Source organism: Helianthus annuus, chromosome 7, assembly GCF_002127325.2.
Source record: "Helianthus annuus cultivar XRQ/B chromosome 7, HanXRQr2.0-SUNRISE, whole genome shotgun sequence".
NCBI lineage: Eukaryota > Viridiplantae > Streptophyta > Magnoliopsida > Asterales > Asteraceae > Helianthus > Helianthus annuus.
In genome coordinates this window covers 95,852,732-95,873,005 of record NC_035439.2, presented here as the reverse complement: position 1 = coordinate 95,873,005, position 20,274 = coordinate 95,852,732, and the positions used below count along the sequence as shown (strand labels likewise).

Below are 20,274 nucleotides of genomic sequence, written 5' to 3'. Positions count from 1 at the left end.
CAAGGTGTGCCTCCAAAACACAGTATGTTCAGCCTAACTATGTATTTCGTTGGAATTCCTGGGTCCCAGAAAAGGTTGGAATATTGGCATGGAAGGGTGGAACTCAATAGGGTCCTAGAAAGGTGTGTGCTGGCCCAGAGAAACATAAATGTACCGACTACTTTGTGCCTGTTGTGCGAGATGATCCCGGAGACCAGTGAATATCTATTTGTTTCATGTGGTTTCGCTCAGGCGGTTTGGGCAGTAGTTTCACAGTGGGTTAAGCAATCTAAATTCTTCGCATTTGGCGTAATGGATGTATTGGATTTGGAGGTGCATACTAGGGGGTCGACCAAGTATAAAAAGGTTGTGTATGCAATCCGCCTAACGATGTTGTGGTGCATATGGAAGTCGAGCAATGATGTTATTTTAACCAGTGCAACCATTCACTGCAGAAAATTTTCGGAGATATTAAGAGCCTTAGCTTTTTGTGGGTGAAGAGTAGATCCAAGGAGGCAGCTCTGGATTGGGCAATTTGGAATGGTTCAATTTATACAGGGTGGGATGATACTATGTCTTTAGTTGGGTGGAATGCTGATGTTGCAGTTTATGTGTAATAACCAAGTCCTTTTTGGCTAGTTACCGGCTAGCTTTGTTTGTTTGTTTTATTTAATAACTAGTTTTAAGCACATCGCGTTGCGGCGGGGCGAACACCAATGTCACACTACTGTCAACGACCACCAACACTAAAGTTGCAGCGTGTTAATGCGAAGAATTAAACCAAAACGTCAAACATATAAAAAATAACTAAGTCGATCTAGGACTCGCGCATTATGATGAACCTGTCAAACGGGAAAAATAGATGACGTAAAACGTTTAAACACACACACATTGCGTCATGTTAACTCGCAAAATTTAGAACAGAAAACGAAAATTTTGTGAAAAATGAAAAGTATAGAGCACAAAAGTTGTGATGTTAAACTGTAAAAGATGAAAAGTTTTAGGGTTAAAAGCAAAAAATCAAATAGTTTTGGGTTATAAATAAAGATGGAAAGTTTTTAGGGTTAAAAGTAAAGAATCAAATAGTTTCGGGTTAAAAGTAAAGAATCAAATAGTTTTGGTTTAAAAGTATAAAAAATGGAAAACTTTTAAAGCATAAGAGACAACACTTCTATGCGTAAAAATGTTGCAAATTATAGCATTGAGTAATGAGTAATGAGTAATTGAGTAATCACTAACGAGTAATGAGTAATTATAGCATTAAGTAATGAGTAATTAGTAATATATGTTTCATTGGACGTTAAAAAAATAGATGAAAAGACAAGAAACAGTCTAATATGATTCATTAGACTTTAAAAAAATAGATGAAAACACAACAAACTGTCTAACGATAATAGCTCATGTATACATAGTAAACTTTTCTTTTTGGTTTTATCTTTTATGTTTTTTTTGTTTAGTAAACTTCAAGATTTTTTACTTTTGTAATAAAACTTTGATTTTGTTATAATTTTCTGACAAAACTTAAATAAGTTTAGTTTTTTATATTAGTTTTTGTTTTATAACTTTTTTTTTTCGAGTTTGATCGTCTTTGTTGCTACTTGCCATTGTGTTTGATGGTCACATTTGGTCTCTCGGATTTTTTTAACCCTACGTATGTTTAATACGTGTCGGTATACATTCAACATTGTCTATGTTTTACGTCATATGAATCATGCGGTGTTAAAAGTTCGTGGTTTATGAAAAGACAACTTACTCATTATTGCAAGTTGAATATTAGCATAGTAGGTTTTCAAAATACTATTTACTCGAATGCATTAGTTTAAATAAAAATTATTCATGAACCACACTTTATTGTTGTCTTATACTTGTTACTATAAAACTTAATACATTTTATTGTTGTTTTATATCTTTTATATACAGTATATTACTCTATTCTCACAGTTCTATGAAAGAAACAGATCCTTAGATAGGAGTAGTATTGGATAAATAAACATAATTCATTATTTTGCGATTTATGATATCTAACTTTTTATATATCTTTTTACTACTGAATTTGAGACCAACAATCCTCAATGAACTTACAAACTGATATATAAGATGAACCATTTTCACGTATTGCCTTTTCCGCACCTTTCTTTAACATGTCTACATTGATTTTCATTACTTTTACTTCTTCACCCTCCACTAAATCCATGACCATCCTAGCAACATCCTCCCTCCCCACCACTTTCTTCGTCGGCAACACCTCCGGCCTCACCGCCACCTTCAGCTCCTCCGTCAACATGGCAGCATTCATCTTCTGCTCTGCATACAATGGCCATGCAATCATCGGCACTCCATTCGTAACACTCTCTAACGTTGAGTTCCATCCACAATGTGTCAAAAACCCTGCAACAGACGTGTGGTTCAAAATCTCCACCTGTGGGGCCCATGATGACACCACAAGCCCAACTTTTTGGGTTCGCGTCAAAAACCCTTCCGGAAGATAATCACATGTAGCATCTGATTGACCAGCTTTGAAAAAAGATCCATCGGGCACATGTCCGGTCGGTGGCCGCACCACCCAAACAAATCTTTGTCGGCTTAGCTCCAAACCCCAAGCCAACTCATTTATTTGCTCGGCTGATATCGTCCCTTCGCTTCCAAACGACACGTATATAACCGACCGCTCTGGTTGTTTGTCGAGCCACTCAACAACCTCACCCTTTAACGCGTCCGGTTCATATCTTTTGTTTACCGGTCCAACTGTGTAAACCGGTTTGTATTTCACCACGGACCGTAAAATCTCATTGGTTCGTAGTGCGTTAAGAGTTTGAGGTTCAAGATCTTCCCACGTGTTAATCAACATTCCATCTGCCAAAGTTACACCAACTGCTAGGTTTAGGTAAACGTCATAGTTTTCATCATCCCGGTTCAGCATGGCATCGAAAATCTCGTCCGGTCGTACTGGTCTACAGCCGGGTATCTCCAACGGCTCTTTCTGGTCAACATATTGACCCACCACTTGCTTATCAAGCACCGGAGAGTAAGTGAAGAGTGCGGTGAACCATGCGTTGCCAGTTACGAACACGTACTTCGGTATCCCCAGTTCTTCCGCAACGGCCCACGACTCGTTGGAAAAAATATCACCAACGAAGACGTGGGGACGTGAGTTCATTGCGGAGATAGTGGCACGGATGGCGGGAATTGTTTCCCGCATCATGACGCAAAGTTGCGTGACAACGTTGGCGTTGCGTGGAGCGACAGCGGAGATGTCAGCAGCCGGGATTTGGATGACGGAAAGGTGGGTGGTGAAGGAAGTAATGAGTTGGGATAGGTATTGTGGGATGGTGGCAGTGGCGGTGACGGCTAGGACGGTGACACGGAGGTTGTGGTGGGTGGCAAGACGGTGGCTGAGTAATAATATTGGGAGTAAATGGCCAACGCCGGGACTTGCAAGCATTGCTACGTGAAGTTGTTTGGTGGCCATTTTTGATAATAGGATGAATAAGTTTTGTGGAAATGTTTTGTCGATCTACGTCATATATAGTACTCTATTTATGAAGGAGAAAATTGTTTAGTTCAACTTAAAATATCAACGTTTCATAAATTCGTAATAACATGAATCTTCTCCTCATTGTTAATATGCAATTAATTCATCTTTAACTATACATTAAGCTTACACTATATGATCTTTCATATCTTGAAATTCTATTTGTTATAGACTGAAATTTTCCAACATATTATATAGATATTGAAAAAAAAACCATCAACTTAAATGTTAGCAGTGATGGCATTATAATATATCATAAATGAATATTAACTTTTTTTTTTTTTTTGATAAAAGGCGGAATATTATTGAACCTGAGCAAGCTGCTCAAGGAGAAAAAACAGTACATGGGAAAAAAAAGAAAATAAATAACAGAGGAGATACAACCTCAGTCATGTGTTACATGATCTGATATATTACCATATGAACCTAAACTCCCTCCAATTCATCCATTCTAATTTCAGTTTTGCCGCCCTTGAACTTAGCCACAGAAACGACAGTGCTTTTACCTCCCCCATCATCTTCGATAACTGACAAGCTTTGTTGTTGAAGATTTTGTCATTGCGTGCTTTCCACAACGACCAGCAACCCGTAGCCGAGATCATGTAAACCGCCTATTGCTTATTCCCCTCCATCTGCAGATTGTTGATGTAGTCTAACAGCTCAACCACACTTAATAAATATTAACTATACAGGTAATTGTTGTGTTTATATCAAATGAATATTAACTATACAGGTAAGTTCAACGACTCTTTACAACATATATTTCTTTGCAAAAGATATTATTTGCATGTTCCTAGCGTGATAAGTAACGGTTATATCAAATTTGCCTTGAGTTTTATTCACTGGCGGACCTAGAAATTCTTTTCTGAAAATGCGAAAAAAATTAAAAAATTTTAGATCCCTAGCTATATAAAAAAAATCAGTTCATAACGAGTCGGATCGGATCAGGTCGGGTCATGTAAAACATGTAAACATAAACAAACAAAGTTTCGTAGGTCGGATCAAATCGGGTCGAGTTGGGTCAATTTCAATTTTGAAACAATCAATGTTGTTTGGTATAGAGAAAACAATGTGGTTTGGAATTGTTTGTATTGAAATTGTATTGTACAAAAAATAGGGTTATACAAAGATGGTGTTTATATAGTCCAACATATTACACACTAGTCCATATACTATTTGTTTCCTTATTTCCGACAATCAAACCATATTTCTTAACTTCCTATTACATTAACAAACAAAGTTCCAAGTAAAATAGTAAACAATATAAGTAAAAAAACCCTCACAAGTAACTAAAGTAACAACAAAAAAACATCAGAATTCAAACCCTACCTACTTCTATTTACCTTAACCATTAAATAAAACAACAAAAAAACTTATCTAAGACATAGCTTAATCTTTAATTAGAAAAATCCGACAAAAAAAGTAGTACAACGCATTTCCTCTTGAGAAATCGCGCCATAACTTCTCTATTCATGGTTCTTATCACATATAAATCGCTCCATAAGTTCATAAAACAACACTAAACACTTAAACAAAATAAATAATAATGTTCAACCAATACCATAGACTATAATTTTCAATTTTAATTTTCAAATATTCAAGCCCTAGTTTTAAATGTTGATTAGTAATCATATAAACAAACAAAACTTACACTACAAGAATTTTGAGCTTTAGTGGCGACAGTATTAGTGGCGACTGCTAATATGTCGTCGCTAAAGGTGGATCCGTGTCATGGGACCATTAACCGCTTATTGGCCGTTGGATGAAGACCTGATCCAACGATCTGGGAAATATCTCATTTGAGTTGCCACTAAAGGGTTTTAAGCGGGATAAAGTCCTTATCCATTCCCTTTCCCTCCATTCTACCCTACACATCTCCACTCACCATCTCCAGAGCCCTAATATGGTTCCAAGTTAGGGTTTCTGGTGTTTGTGAGCCCCGTTCCAAGCTGTGCTCCGTCCACCCCACTCAAAACACTAAAGATTCCGGCCGCCTCCACTCAATTTCTACCACCTCCGGCGACATACACGGTTAGGGTTCTTTATATTGTTGTTTATTTTAGTTATATAGTTATATTTCTTGATTTTTTATAGTGTTTGTAGGTCACCTCCACTAAAATGCAACCACTTCCGGTCATCTCTGCTGAAATCCGGTCACCTCTACTGAAATCCGGCCATCTCCACTGAAATCCGATCACCTCTACTGAAATCCAGCCATCTCCACTGAAATCTGGTCACCTCTGGTTAGTTCTTTTCAATCTCTCTTTTAATTTCTTAATTTTGTGTAGTACAGAATGAATCTTTAATATAAGTTGAGTGGTGTATGGTGTGATATATAGAAGCTTCAGCTGTGCAAATGTTCCTTAGGATATTCATATAATTCTGACAAATCAGTGGAATAGAAACTGCATTATTTGATACTTAACTTGTTAAATCATTAAAAAGAGATTCCTAAATTTAACGAATATCAATTAAAATACAAGATTTAGACTCTGTGCGCATAGAATTTGGCAGGTAAATATATATAATTTAGAGCTATTGAGAGTTTCCAAAGTCCACATTTACAAGGCTTTTTGTAAACTTACACCACCATCATCAAGCAACAAGTTGCTCAATACCTCCACACATCCTCACAAGTGACGCTAGAGTACAGTAATGCAAGCCACAACACCAAACACCAAAATAAACATAATTAAAATTGTTCAAAAACACCAATAAAAGGCGACTGCACGCACGCCGCAGCGGCAACTGCACGCACGCCGTAGTGGCGACTGCGCGCACGCTGCAGCAGCAACGCCACATGCAGCAGCGGCGACTGCACCGCACGCACGCCTCAACAAGTATTCATGTTGCTGTGTAATTTGTAGTCATAGTTTGTAGGCTATTGTAATTTGTAGGGGTCACACTGACCAGGTATTCATGTTGCTGTGAGATTAGATGAAACAACAACGTGATTGAGAATATGAAAGGGAAAGGGGGCATGATAGGCATTGGTACGCATTAACTATTACTATAGTCTATACACTTGTGTGGTGATTGATGTTATGATTATACAGAAGATTGAAATAGAGAAAGGGTAGAACATGGCTTGTTTTAAAGATGTAGACTGTTAATTTATGAGTCATAAATTGTGACAAATAAGGTTAGTTGCACACAAAGTTATGGTTTTTCTTTTGTGATATTTTTTTGTTGTTAAAAAAAAGTTGTATTTAAAATTATCCAAATGCATAAATTACTTTACTAATAAAAATGAACAAAAGGTCAACTGGATAGATTTCTAGCATAAAAAATGCTATTATCAGAAAATGAAAACCAACAGATCAGTTCATTTTTTATACAAATGAAAACCACTAGATAGTTTCACTCACTTTACTTCATTATAGTTGTAACATATTAGTAGTCTAGCACTTGTGCCGGTTGACATTTGTATCATCATCATCATGGACTCACGGGGTATCAAGGACATAGTCACCTAATTCGCGGTTCGCTCCGGTTCGGGTACGCGGTTCGGGTTCGCGATTCGCTAGTTGGGACGAATTCGGTTCGCAGCGGGGTAGATTCATTTCGGTACGATTCGGTACGGCGTACCATTCCGTCCGGTTTAGTAAACACAAACTAAAACAAAAATTACTAATTTCATAAATCCAAATGATCAAAATCCAATATTCATATTAGCAAAGAGAAAACATAACCATAAAGTTTCAAAGCTGTTATACAGTTGTTTTTATAATATATAGACTGTTTCAAAGCTGTTAGTTTTTTTTATAATACATAGAGATGATACATAGACTGAATATAACAAAGCTGTAGTAATTCATGATCAACAACTTTATAATAAGTCAGAAAATCTGTTTTTTATCAACATGTAGACTGTTTTAGTTTTTAATTTTTGCTATTAACAACAACTAGCAGCATGTAGTAATGAAGTTCATGATCAGCAGCTTTATAAGAAGAACTATCAGAGCATATGTAGTAATGAAGTTCATGATCAGCAGCTTTATAAAAAGAACTATCAGAGCATATGTAGTAATGAAGTTCATGATCGGTAACAAAACTATCAACTATTTCTGTTTTTTATTTTAACTAAATGAACTAATGATTATGAAAGAAGAGAACGTGAACAAGAATTTCTTACCAACACCCATGTACGTATTGACCCTAAAAATTCGCTATTAGGGCAAATGAAATTCAGTGAATTGAAAAAGGAAATTCAATGAATTGATGCTGGAAATTCACAGAATTGAATAGCATGATGCACTGAATTGATGGAGCGAATTCGCGAATTGGAACCGTATTATACGCATACGAATTACGTATGGTACAAAACGTAAACTATCCTTTTTTTTTGAACGGCCAACAAACTCAATCCCGAGTACTCTTGGGGCACCCACTGGACAAACGGAGTACTCCGAGAGTAACCTGAGTCCACCACCAATTCCGGGGAAAACCCGGTAACCCACCCGCCCGTAGGCAGGACGGTGAAATTACCGGGAAAACCCGTTTGGCTCAAGGATCCAACCCAGGTTTCCCTGTGTCTCCAATCATTGCCCACCAATGCCTCACTCTGCAACAAGTGGGAGTCGAACCTGCATCTCTCAAGAGAATTGCAAGCCCCCACCACTTGATCTAGAGATCATTGGCTATTTTAGTTTAGAAACTAGCCTATTGTATATGTTGGTTGCTTTACTTGGTAGTTTAATAAATTTGGTATATATAATGTTGTAGGCACTATTCCAGAGTTGGTTCGAAAACCCGGATTTTAGAAATGAACTTCAAAACTTTTTGAGTTCAAGTTACCCGACAAAGTTTGGAAGCGAAGATGTTGATGGTGAAGAAGCGGATGATGGCAGCGATGATGACATGGGTATGATTTAAAATTATGGCATTTTAGATGTTAAGTAGGTTTATGACGTATTAGTGACTTAAAACGAATTCGGATTGTGACGTTTATGTAGTTTACGCTTATGTAGTTTATGTTTGGTTGGTTTTTTGTGGCTCATGAACTAGAAATGTACAGGTTTTAATATGAAAAAAAACTGGAAAAAACGAAAAAAATGGAAAATCCAAAAAAAAAAAAAAACGTTTTAGTGGCGACGCTCATCGTCGCTATTGAATAACATGTTTTAGCGACGAAATCAGCAATAGCGGAGACATGCTTTAGCGACGAAAATCAAGCAATAGCGACGAAGCAGTAGCGGCGACAGCTTTAGCGACGACATGTCGCCGCTATTGCCAATTTCTATCTTTAGCGACGACTTTTTCTAGCTTTAGCAACGATTTTTGTCGCCACTAAAGCTGAAATTTCTTGTAGTGTTAAAATAAAACAACAAAATAATAAACTACAAGTCTAGAACAACTAAAAAAAGTCAAAAAAACACAAAAAGATCAAACTCTTATACATCTATATTTTCTCCTAATCACCACATAAAACAACAAAAAACAATCAATAAAAAAGGATAAATCGTTGGGTTGGATAGTTGGATTAATAAAATTATATTGTAGATTGGTTTAAGTAAGGTAAATAAATGGTTAAAGAATAATTATACAAATTGTGTTATATACTTATATATTCATAATAAGGTAGAGGATCATGTACATTAATCTAGAAGTGTGAGAAATGTGAGAAGTGTATTATAACACTATATATAACAATATATAACACCATATAAACACCATATAACACTATATAACACCATATAACACTATATAACCCTATGTAATACTATATAACACTATATAACAAATATAACACTATATTTTGTCTGATAGCATGTCTATAATAGATGTATAGTGTTATATAGTATTATATAGTGTTACATAGTGTTATATGGTGTTACATTGTATTGTGTTATACGGTGTTTATATGGTGTTATATAGTGTTATATATATAGTGTTATAATACACTTCTCACATTTCTGAATTAATGTACACTATCTCTACCCTTCATAATAATTAGTGTTTAATTTTCTTTTATATATTCATAATATTTTTTTCTAAGTAGGGCGGTTGAAAATTTTCAAGGGGTGCGGTTGAAAAAATTCATGGGATGTGGTTGGGATTTTCAACGAAAATTAGCACTTAATTTTTTTAAAGGGTGCAACCGCCCACCCACCATTGTGTGGGTCCACCACTGGTTTTATTTATTTTTTATTTTGTACGGCTTGTGTGATAGGTGGTGGATTATATCTAAATGCATATATAGTTCATATAGGTTGTCAAAATATCTAAATGCATATTATCAGTTTATATAGGTTGTCAAAATATCTAAAAAATAAAGCGAGAAACCATTGTAACTTCTCTATATAAAGGTACTATAGATTATCCCGATAAATACGCAATATAGTATGAATATGATGTTTGGAAAACAAAACATTTCAAGCTTTCTTAAACAAGTCAATGGATGTCCAGGTGAATACGTAAAAACCATTGTAAATTCTCTATATAGGTACTAGGTTATCTATCCATGTGATACACGGGTTAAACAACCTATTTTGATAATATGTAAAAATTGATAACCAATAAACAAAAGTTATTTGTGTTAGTAATTGATTTTTGAAATAATTTTCGACTTGTCATTTAAGTAGTTGTGTAAGGGAGTGCGCACAAGTTTTTTTTCTTCTCTCCGCTTGAGTTCTTAGTGCCTGAACGGAAGGACTCTTTGACTACATTAACGAGTTGATCAACATCATTTGTGGTTACACAATCAAAGTAATTTGATCAATCAAAAGGAATTTCCACCGATCTGACTCAACAACAAAAAGAGAGTAGTTGTAGCATAAAGATTAACTAAAACAATTCACCACAATACGGTTATAATTGATAATAAAGACTACAATAAACAAAACAAATACATAGTTTTATCATTAAACTCTAACACGGGTTTAAAACTAGTCCAAACTGAATCAGTTAGGTTTTAATACCGGTTATTTAGAACCGGTTTATTTGTAACCGATTCAAAAAACCGGTCCCAAAAACCAGTCCAAGAAACTGCAGAACGTTGCTGCAGTGTTGCTGGTTGCTGTTTTCGCCGAATGCCCGAACCCAGTCTAAAAATCGACAGAGCACTGCTGCTGGTTGTTGTGTTACTGGTCCAAAACCTTTAAAAAAACTGCAGTGACGCTGCTGCTGGTTGCATTTTTCACTAAAAAAGACTGTGTTATTTGAGATTTTTCGTAGAAAAAATCTACATTTTTTGAGGTTTTTTGGCTGAAAAAACTGCATTTATTGTGTCCGAATTCGTGATTTAGTATATGGTCCAAGTTTGTTGAATAAGTATATGGTCCGAACTTGTTGATTAAGTATATGGTCTGAACTTATTTAAAAACATAAGGTCCGAACTTGTTTAAGTGTAATGACCGTCACCGCCGCACCCAAATCACCACCATAACCTAAATCACCACTGCACCCACCACCGTTGCCAGAACAGTCTAATTCCACCCAACACAACAGTCCGATCATCAAAAAATATGCACTCACCTTCATCATGATCGTCGTTGTCGCCGATTCATCTTGAAACTACCACCACCGTCTCTATCGTCGTCGCCCCTAACCCACCGCCGATTCATCAAAAAATATGCACCCACCTTCATCATGTTTTTTTTTCTTTCTATCTTTTAGGGCTCATAGGATTTTTCAACTTTTTCTTTATGCCCACAAATATCGGTACCCTTGGTTTTCTTGCTAAAAATTTAATAGAACAAGATATTCTTTAAGCACATATCTCAAATCATGATCCTTTCTTAACAATATCAGTTGATACAAAAAACCAGCAAAAGAAAAAAAATCCTTTCTTTAACCACCGTCTTTGTCTCCGCGCCGTCTTTAAGCACATATCTCAAATCAAGATCCTTTCTTAACCATCACACCCACCACAATCCACCACCGTGCACAGGTTTTTAGAGAGGGAAGACTGCAGAGGTTTTTTAGAGAGAGAGAGAGAGAGAGAGAGAAGACTGAGAGAGAGTGTGGAGGTTTGTTTAATTAAATATCATTTTTTTTTGTAAAATAGTCCTCGTATATCTTATTTACACAATAACCCCTGAAAAGGTAAAAAGACAAGGATACCCTCATGTGCAAGGCACATGACTATACTTAACCAAAAAATCTAACTGGATTAGGGCTAAAGGACATAATGTGCATGATTTTGAAACGTTAAGGACAAAACTCGTCAAATTTAAAGGTAAAGGATAATGCCTGCAATTTGGTGTAAAAATAAAGGACAAAACTTGTAATTTACTCTAGAACTTAATTGTTAGCGTTTGTGATGATAGAACTTAATTGTTAGAGTTTGTGGTGATAGAACTTAGTTGTCAGAGTTTGTGGTGAAAGAACTTAATTGGTCAGAGTTTGTGATGATAGAACTTAATTGTTAGAGTTTGTGGAGATAGAACTTAGTTGTCAGAGTTTGTGGTGAAAGAACTTAATTGATAGTGTTTGTGGTGATAGAACTTATTTGATGGAGTTTAACTTGTAAGTACTTATGGAGTCCGAATTTGCCTTGTAAGTACTTATAGAGTCCGAATTTATCTTGTAAGGACTTATGTGATCTTGTAAGGACTTATGTGATTTATTGAAAGAGTTTGTTTTGTAAGGATTTAATTGATAGAGTTATTTGCAAAAAGACACCATGGCTACTATGCGGAACGGTATAATAAACAAATTAACCTGATCACTAAACACTGAGTGTCACACCCCCAAAATCCACACGCGGAGTATCACCGCTTGGAGGCATGACATGACCAGGATTGAGCCACCAATCATATTGAACAACACAATTAAGTAAATAAAACCAACCACAATAAGATTGGTGACCTTAAGAAGGTAACCGATTTTAAGTTAACAGCGGAAGCATAAAACGTAAGTCCAAAACATAAGTTCCATAGTTCATAAGTTTAAAGTTCAAAACGTAAGTTTAATCGGTTCACAAGGATTAAATATTAAGCACGGGACATAACAATCCATATCCCACAACGACTTCCTCCTCGTGTAGGCTCCATAAGCATCTAGCGACCTGTAAGGCATGTAACATCGAGTCAACAACAAAGGCGAGTGAGTTCACGGTTGGTTGATTAGTTTTAAGTTGTTTCTGAAAACGTGGTTTGACTTTCGTTGGCTTATTAACCGTGGGGGTTACCCCATAGTTGAAAGTATGTTTAACCAATTTCTCTTTTCCCAAACCATATTTAGTGGGGGCTTCCCCATGTGAACCACTAGACCGATAACATATCGACAACTGACGAACAATAATTGTGCCCTACGTCAATGTCTATCATCATTGACAGTTTGCCATAGTCCATTAGTACACGCCTGTCCGACTGGCACGGTGTGAGGTTTGTTAAACCTAATAGCGCTATTAACTAATGACCCGCTCGCCATTGGCCTCAGCGATTAAGTCGATATAAAATGAGGGACTTAATGATAGAGTTTTGTCTAGTAAGTTTTAAGGTTGTTGTCCTACCCAAGGAGGACGAACGTACGTATTCTACCCAAGGAGAATACGCAGGATTAATATTGGCATCCTACCTATGGAGGATGGCGGTACATATCCTACCCAAGGAGGATATGTAGGTTCCGTTTTAGTTCTTTACCCCATTCCCAACCACCGCGAATCCCATGCCTTAGAAAGTGTGTGAACTCACCTTGGTTTGCTCGGTTAGATTAATTACTCATGTAAATCAGGAAATCAAGCACGTCCTAATAAGGTACAGATAACAATCAGTTTCTCATGCATAACACGTATCCTACGTACGGTTTATCTACTCATTACTTCTATTACATACCACATAGTTCAAATGTCAAGTTATATTGTTAAGTTACATTATTTTACCCTAAAATAATATAACTATCTCACAAATAAACAAGTATCCACACAAGTGTTCTAGTATAAGATATATATATTCTAAATATATATATTTACCCATTTTTATTTACAAAAACCAACCTCCGACACTTTGTATTTTATTACCAAAAATTATGGCGAAGTTTATATTCGAAGCACAAGCTATAAAATATACTTGTAACGCTTGTTTAGAAAGATATTTTCGAAGTGTTGGAATTCATAGAAAATTTCGCCAGAGTTTCCTTTGTAAATGGAGGTGTCCATGCGTATTAGCATATCATTTTCTTTTCAAAAATTCATTCAATCAATCAACGACAAGTTACTAAACAACATTACACTAGTCAAGTGCAAAACAATGCACTTTACATACAACATGAACTTGGTTTTTCATAAAAACACGTAGTAACTTAGTGGGGTGTTTAGTGGGTTTAGTTACCCTCCAAAGTGTGTTTACTTTTGTTGAAATCTCATTCTCAGGATTTTTAGATGTTTACAACTAGTAAACTCATTTTGCAAAAATGCGTATTTATTGGATCTTCTTGTTCTAAAAATATTTCTACGCTTATTTTGTTACTAAAATAGTGTAGGTTTAACAAAAGTCATAACCTTTCAAAAATAATCTTCTACTCTTGGTTTATTTAGGAAAAACCATTTGTAAACCTCGGATCCATACGATCACCAACGTACTTTGTTTACTAATTTTTCAAGAAAACATATTGTTACCAAGTTCATGCTTAAACATGGAGGTGATTCTTTTATGGAAATCACTAATCACCTCCTAACTTGTTAACTTAAGCTTTTAATCTTACTTTAACAAGTTTCAACTATGATATTTAACATCATATCTCTAGTAATCAACAAACAAGCAACAAGAAATCATCAACAATACAAGACAACATCATTCATATCATTACTTCTTCATTTTATCAATATTTCATCATTAAGTTAGCTTTATGTTCAAGACCTATCTTTATGATTTTTAGTGTTCTAAAGGTTTCATCATGATTTAACTATTAAGCACTCTAAATATGAAGCAAATGAATATTCAAGAGACTTACTACTAGCGTTTAAGCTAGGGAAGATCAAGAGTAGAAATGAGGTGGTTAATAGCAAATGAAGGAGGTTCTTGCACTTCCGAAAGCTCCTAGCTTCTTTATATGACCTCTAACACCTTTGTATGTATGGAGATTGGATGAAACTTGGATGAAAATGGTGGTGGTATGGGTGTGGTATTCGGCCGAGACCAAGGGGAAGAAGAAGAGAAGTTCAAGTGTTGGTGATATTGTGAAATGTGAGATGATGAAGGTCTAATGGGTTTTTAAAGCATGGTCTTCCAACATACCTTTAACCTCTAGGTATAATGCTCTCCAAGTACTAAGCATATCACATAAATAATCAAAGAAAATCAAAGGGGTGGGGGCCACATCCTAATCGGTTTTTTTTGGTTGGGGGGGGGGGGTTGGTTTAGTTGGTTTGCAATGAATAGTTAGTTAACTAGTTAGGTTTTAAGTATCTAGTTAATGTTATAAGTGTGTTATGTAATATATTGTGTGTTAGGGTGTTCGGGGACCCTAACTAGCTTAAAAAAATACAAACAATGTTTCTTGCAATATTTTAGTGTTCCGGGTAATGTCCGGTTGTTCGGTTTGATACTGTTCAATTAAAGTGCTAAGTTATGTCGTAAAGTGTCTTTTATATATCTTTTTGTAACACTTTTAATTCCCAACACTTAGGGAAGCATACAGGACTATTTAGTAACTTTTTCTGCACAAAACTAGTATGTTAACAAGCACATGTAAGTATGATACAGTAATCAGAAGCCAGTTAAGTAGTTCAACACAGTCATCAAGCACTTTAATTAACATTAATTAATCGTACGGATACATGTAATTTGGAGGGTTGTCACACTGAGTTATTTAGACACTTAGGGTATTGCAAACACTCTACTCGCATACATACTTACATTTAAACTACTTAATTTGAGACCAACAATCTTCAATGAACTTACAAATTGATATGTAAGATGAACCGTTTTCACGTATTGCATTTTCCGCACCTTCCTTTAACATGTCTACTTTAATTTTCATTACTTTTCCTTCTTCACCCTCCACTAAATTCATGACCATCCTAGCAACCTCCTCCCTCCCTACCACTTTCTTCGTGGGCAACACCTCCGGCCTCACCGCCACCTTCAGCTCCTCCGTCAACATGGCGGCATTCATCTTCTGCTCCGCATACAATGGCCATGCAATCATCGGCACTCCATTCGTAACACTCTCTAACGTTGAGTTCCATCCACAATGCGTCAAAAACACTGCAACAGACGTGTGGTTCAAAATCTCCACCTGTGGGGCCCATGATGACACCACAAGCCCAACTTTTTGGGTCCGCGTCAAAAACCCTTCTGGAAGATAATCACGTGTAGTGTCTGATTGACCAGGTTTGAAAAATGATCCATCTGACACATGTCCATTCGGTGGCCGCACCACCCAAACAAATCTTTGTCGGCTTAGCTCCAAACCCCATGCCAACTCATTTATTTGCTCGGCTGATATGGTCCCTTCGCTTCCAAACGACACGTATATAACCGATCGGTCCGGTTGTTTGCCGAGCCACTCAACAACTTCACCCTTTAACCCGTCCGGTTCATATCTTTTGTTTACCGGTCCAACTGTGTAAACCGGTTTGTATTTCACCACGGACCGTAAGATTTCATTGGTTCGTAGTGCGTTAAGAGTTTGAGGTTCCAGATCTTCCCACGTGTTAATTAACATTCCATCTGCCAAAGTAACACCAATTGCTTGGCTTAGGTAAACGGCATAGTTCTCATCATCACGGTTCAGCATGGGATCGACAACCTCGTCCGGTCGGACCGGTGTACAGCCGGGTATCTCCAACGGCTCTTTCTTGTCAACATATTGACCCACCACTTGCTTATCCAACAATGGCGAGTATGTGAAGAGTGCAGTGAACCATGCGGTGCCCGTTACAAACAAGTACTTTGGTATCCCGAGTTCTTCCGCGATGGCCCACGACTCGTAGGCGAAAATATCGCCAACGAGGACGTGGGGATGGGAGTCCATCGCGGATATCGTGGTACGGATGGAGGGAATTGTTTCCCGCATCATAACGCAAAGTTGCGTGGCAACTTTGGCGTCAGGTGGAACTACGCAAGAGATGTCGGCAGCCGGGATTTGGATGACGGAAAGGTGGGAGGCGAAGGAAGTAATGAGTTGGGATAGGGATTGTGGGGTGGTGGCGGTGGTGGTGACGGCGAGGACGGTGACATGGAGGTTGTGGTGGGTGACAAGACGGTGGCCGAGTAATAATATTGGGAGTAAATGGCTAACGCCGGGACTTGCAAGCATTACTACGTGAAGTTGTTTGGTGGCCATTTTCGATAATAGGATGAACAAGTTTTCTGGTGGAAATGTTTGGTCTACCTTATAGGAATGGGATCAAATACAAACACTTAAGTTTGTAAGAACCATAAGAACCAATACATAATTGACAAGTGTCCATCAATAAAAAATTAGTTTAGGGGTAATTTAGACTTTTTGACCATATTTATTTATAACTAATTAAAAATAATTACAAAAAATATAATCAGCACAACACTATATAATTAGCACAACATCATTAATCGTTCTTCATTATCAGCACATCGTCCTCGAATCGTTCTCCATTATCAACATAAACGACATTAGCACAACATCTTCAATCGTTCTCCATTATCAGCACACCAGATGTGCTGATTATATCTACTTTTGGTGTTTGTTTGTATTATTTTGTAATTAACACATAATCAGCACCTTATTAGCACAAATATAAAACACCTTTTGTTAACTTTTTTAAAAAAAACACTTTTATAAATACAAAAAGGTATAGCAATATGGTACTCATATTAAAGATAAAAAAATACTTGATTTTATGGTATATATTTTTAAAAAAAATAATGAAGTATATAAAAGTTATTTTAGTTTAAAAAACCTTGGTGGAATTTGTATTTAATAGAAAATGGTCAAATGACTAGCAATTTTACAAAATTACCCCTAATTTGTTAGTAGTAATTTTTAATTATAAGAGTTTTATTTATAATCAATATCAACCCTTGATTTAAATTAACAATGGTTCAGATCTGTTCTTACAGTTCTTATAATTAGCACTGTTTGTACAGGATCTCAACCCCTACCTTATATATATAGTACTCTATTTATGAAGGAGAAAATTGTTTAATTGAACTTAAAATATTGATCAGGGCCACCTAGAATTTTGGGAGCTAAAATCGAATAAAAAATTCGAGGCCTTCTTAATTTTTTTAACCTCGTAATTTTGGTTTGTATATCACATGAAATATATTAGAAAGAAACTTATAAATCACTTAACCATTATATAAACTAGATAATTTCTCTAATCAAATTATGTTAGGATCTAATATATAAATCAAATCTAAGTTGGTCAAAAGAGTTTAACTTAAGAGGAATGGGGGTGGTCACTAGTGATAGAATTTCATCACTCACAAGCACCCAATCAAGTTTCGCCATGTCATCAACTATTTTTCCATCACTCACAACCTTTTTTGGTGGCAATGGTCATCACTCACAACACCCAACAATAAACCCCGACACCCCCTCACATCCATTTATCATGCTAACCCCATAATGCGTTGAATTTATTACGCCACTTAAAGTTCCACGCGTGAAATCGAGAGGTGGCGGTGGTATCTTCCTGTCCATCACGCGTTGTTCTTGGCCATCACTGGGGAATAACGCTCCGCCCCCACTCCCCTAACAAATAACAACTTGCATTATGTGTGAAAGTAATTAAAACATGCTACTTATTTTAAGTATACTATTGTTAATAGTTAGAAACGACTTTTTTTTAAATAAAACTTTACTTGGACATATTATGTTAAAAATTGTGTGGACAAAATATTTTAGCTAATTAAATTAAGAGAGGTGATTTAAAAAGATGCATTTATAACCTTTATTAAAAAGTGAGTGATTGTGATTAATAATTTTGAAAATGGGTAGCAAGTAGCATTCGAACCCAGCCCTCTACAAAACCAAATCTTGTTCTTACCACCAGACTACCCTTATATTAATATTAACAAATATTACGGTAAATATAATATTCTTTTTCTTATAAATATAGATTTTTTTTTAATTTTGGAGGCCCTGTTTTTTTGAAGGCCTTAAACCATCGTCAAGCCCAATTACACTAATAGTTCGGCCCTGATATTGATGTTACATAAATTTATAATAACTTGAATCTTACTCATCGTTTATATATACAATTAATTCATCTTTAACTACACTTAAAGCTTACACTATATCATCTTTCATATTTTGAAACTCTATTAAAGCTAAATGCACCCGCGCTCTTAGACTTGTCATAACTCATTTCCTTTTTTATATCACATTAAAAGTTTTCATATTTCCCTAAAAATGTAGTTATTTTTAAAATTGGTTTTTTATGTCCGAAACGCTTTTAGTATAAAAAATAAAAGGTTTCTTTGAAAATAAATAAAAAAAACAACACTATCACACATCGACAAAAAAAATTATAAATGTTTTTTAGAAAAAAAAAATATAAACGTTTATTAAGAAGACGTTATCTAGTTATCTACTATTCTAGTTTTTGCAAGTTGCGTGTATCAGTTAAATTTTTTTATGTGTTTGTTTTCTTACTCTAGTTTAGGGGTTAAGCAATGAAAATTTGAAATTTCTAATCATATTAGACATTTCTATTTCTATTTCTAATTTCTATTTCTAATATATATACGAGTAAATTACGATTTTAACCCCTATGGTTATATCACTTTTACCCTTTTAGCCCAAAAATAATATATTAACGTCTGAGTCCCCAACGTCTTTTTTTCTAACTCTTTTGGCCTCTAACACTAACCTCATCCATTTACTTTTAGGGGCCAAAGGGTTAGAAAAAAAGACGTTGGGGACTCAGATTTTAAAAGATTGCTTTTTGAATTAAAAAGATAAAAGTGATATAACCAAATGGGCCAAAATCGTAATTTACTCTATATATAATTAAAAATTTACATGAACTAGGATTGCGACCCGCCGCAATGCGGCGGGGATTCTTTAATTATAACTAAGTCGATCTAGGACCCGCACGTTATGTTAAACCTGTCAAACAGGGAAAAACAGACGCTGTAAAAACGTTCACCCACACACGCACGTTGCGTCATGTTAACTCGCAAAATCCAGAACGAAACGTAAAAACGTTAAACCAAGGACGCATGTTGCGATGTGTTAAGTCACAAAATTTAGAACCAAGCTTAAAGTGAAAAATATGTGGAAAATGAAAACTATAAAAGACCAAAGTTGAAAGCAAAAAAAGTTATGAGGATAGATTGCAAAAGATAAAAAGTTTTGGGTTAAAGGTAAAAAAACAAATAGTTTTGGGTTAAAAGTAATTTATAAAATACTTTTGGGTGAAAAGTAAAAAAATCAATTTTTTTTGGAAAACCCACAAAGCCAACGTTACGACAACTATATGTATAACTATTTTTTCATTGAAAAACCCCCAAATCACACCCCGCGTTGCGGCGGGGAGTAAAACGGTGTCAAATAGTACTAATGTCACACAACCGTCATCGACCACCAACACTGACTCGACCTAGGATATGCGTGTTGCGATGAACTTGTCAATATGGAAAAATAGAGGTAAAAACGTTGAACCACACATGCACGTTGCATCGTATTAACTCGAATTTAGAACTATACGTAAAACTAAAATTTGTGAAAGATGAAAAGTATAAGTGACAAAAGTTGTGAAGTTAAATTCCAAATAATGAAAAGTTTTGGGTTAAAGTTAAAAAAACAAATTATGCAGGGTTAAAACTGAAAAATGTAAAAACCTTTAGGTTAAAAGTAAAAAATCAACTTTTTTTTTCTTGAAAAAT

At 35.8% G+C, this 20,274-nt stretch overlaps 2 protein-coding genes and 1 long non-coding RNA gene across 3 annotated transcripts; 1 reads left to right on the top strand and 2 right to left on the bottom strand.

Annotated features, from left to right (window-relative positions):
• Window positions 1-1,963: 1,963 nt before the first annotated feature.
• On the bottom strand, window positions 1,964-3,481 carry LOC110877327 (anthocyanidin 3-O-glucosyltransferase 5). Its single transcript, XM_022125473.2, has one exon. It carries the CDS (start codon window positions 3,446-3,448, stop codon window positions 2,024-2,026), a length of 1,425 nt encoding a protein of 474 aa, XP_021981165.1. The 5' UTR covers window positions 3,449-3,481; the 3' UTR covers window positions 1,964-2,023.
• Window positions 3,482-5,371: 1,890 nt separating this feature from the next.
• LOC110922491 lies at window positions 5,372-8,500 on the top strand. Its single transcript, XR_002583193.2, has 3 exons — window positions 5,372-5,542; window positions 5,615-5,754; window positions 8,237-8,500. It is a non-coding gene; the product is annotated as an uncharacterized LOC110922491 (long non-coding RNA).
• Window positions 8,501-15,187: 6,687 nt separating this feature from the next.
• LOC110940441 (anthocyanidin 3-O-glucosyltransferase 5) lies at window positions 15,188-16,750 on the bottom strand. The gene has a single exon (XM_022181976.2). It carries the CDS (start codon window positions 16,742-16,744, stop codon window positions 15,320-15,322), a length of 1,425 nt encoding a protein of 474 aa, XP_022037668.1. The 5' UTR covers window positions 16,745-16,750; the 3' UTR covers window positions 15,188-15,319.
• Between the last annotated feature and the right edge of the window lie 3,524 nt (window positions 16,751-20,274).

Excerpts from the sequence above, each read along its gene's own strand:
- LOC110877327 (XM_022125473.2), bottom strand. The coding sequence starts at position 3,448 with ATGGCCACCAAACAACTTCACGTAGCAATGCTTGCAAGTCCCGGCGTT.
- LOC110940441 (XM_022181976.2), bottom strand. The coding sequence starts at position 16,744 with ATGGCCACCAAACAACTTCACGTAGTAATGCTTGCAAGTCCCGGCGTT.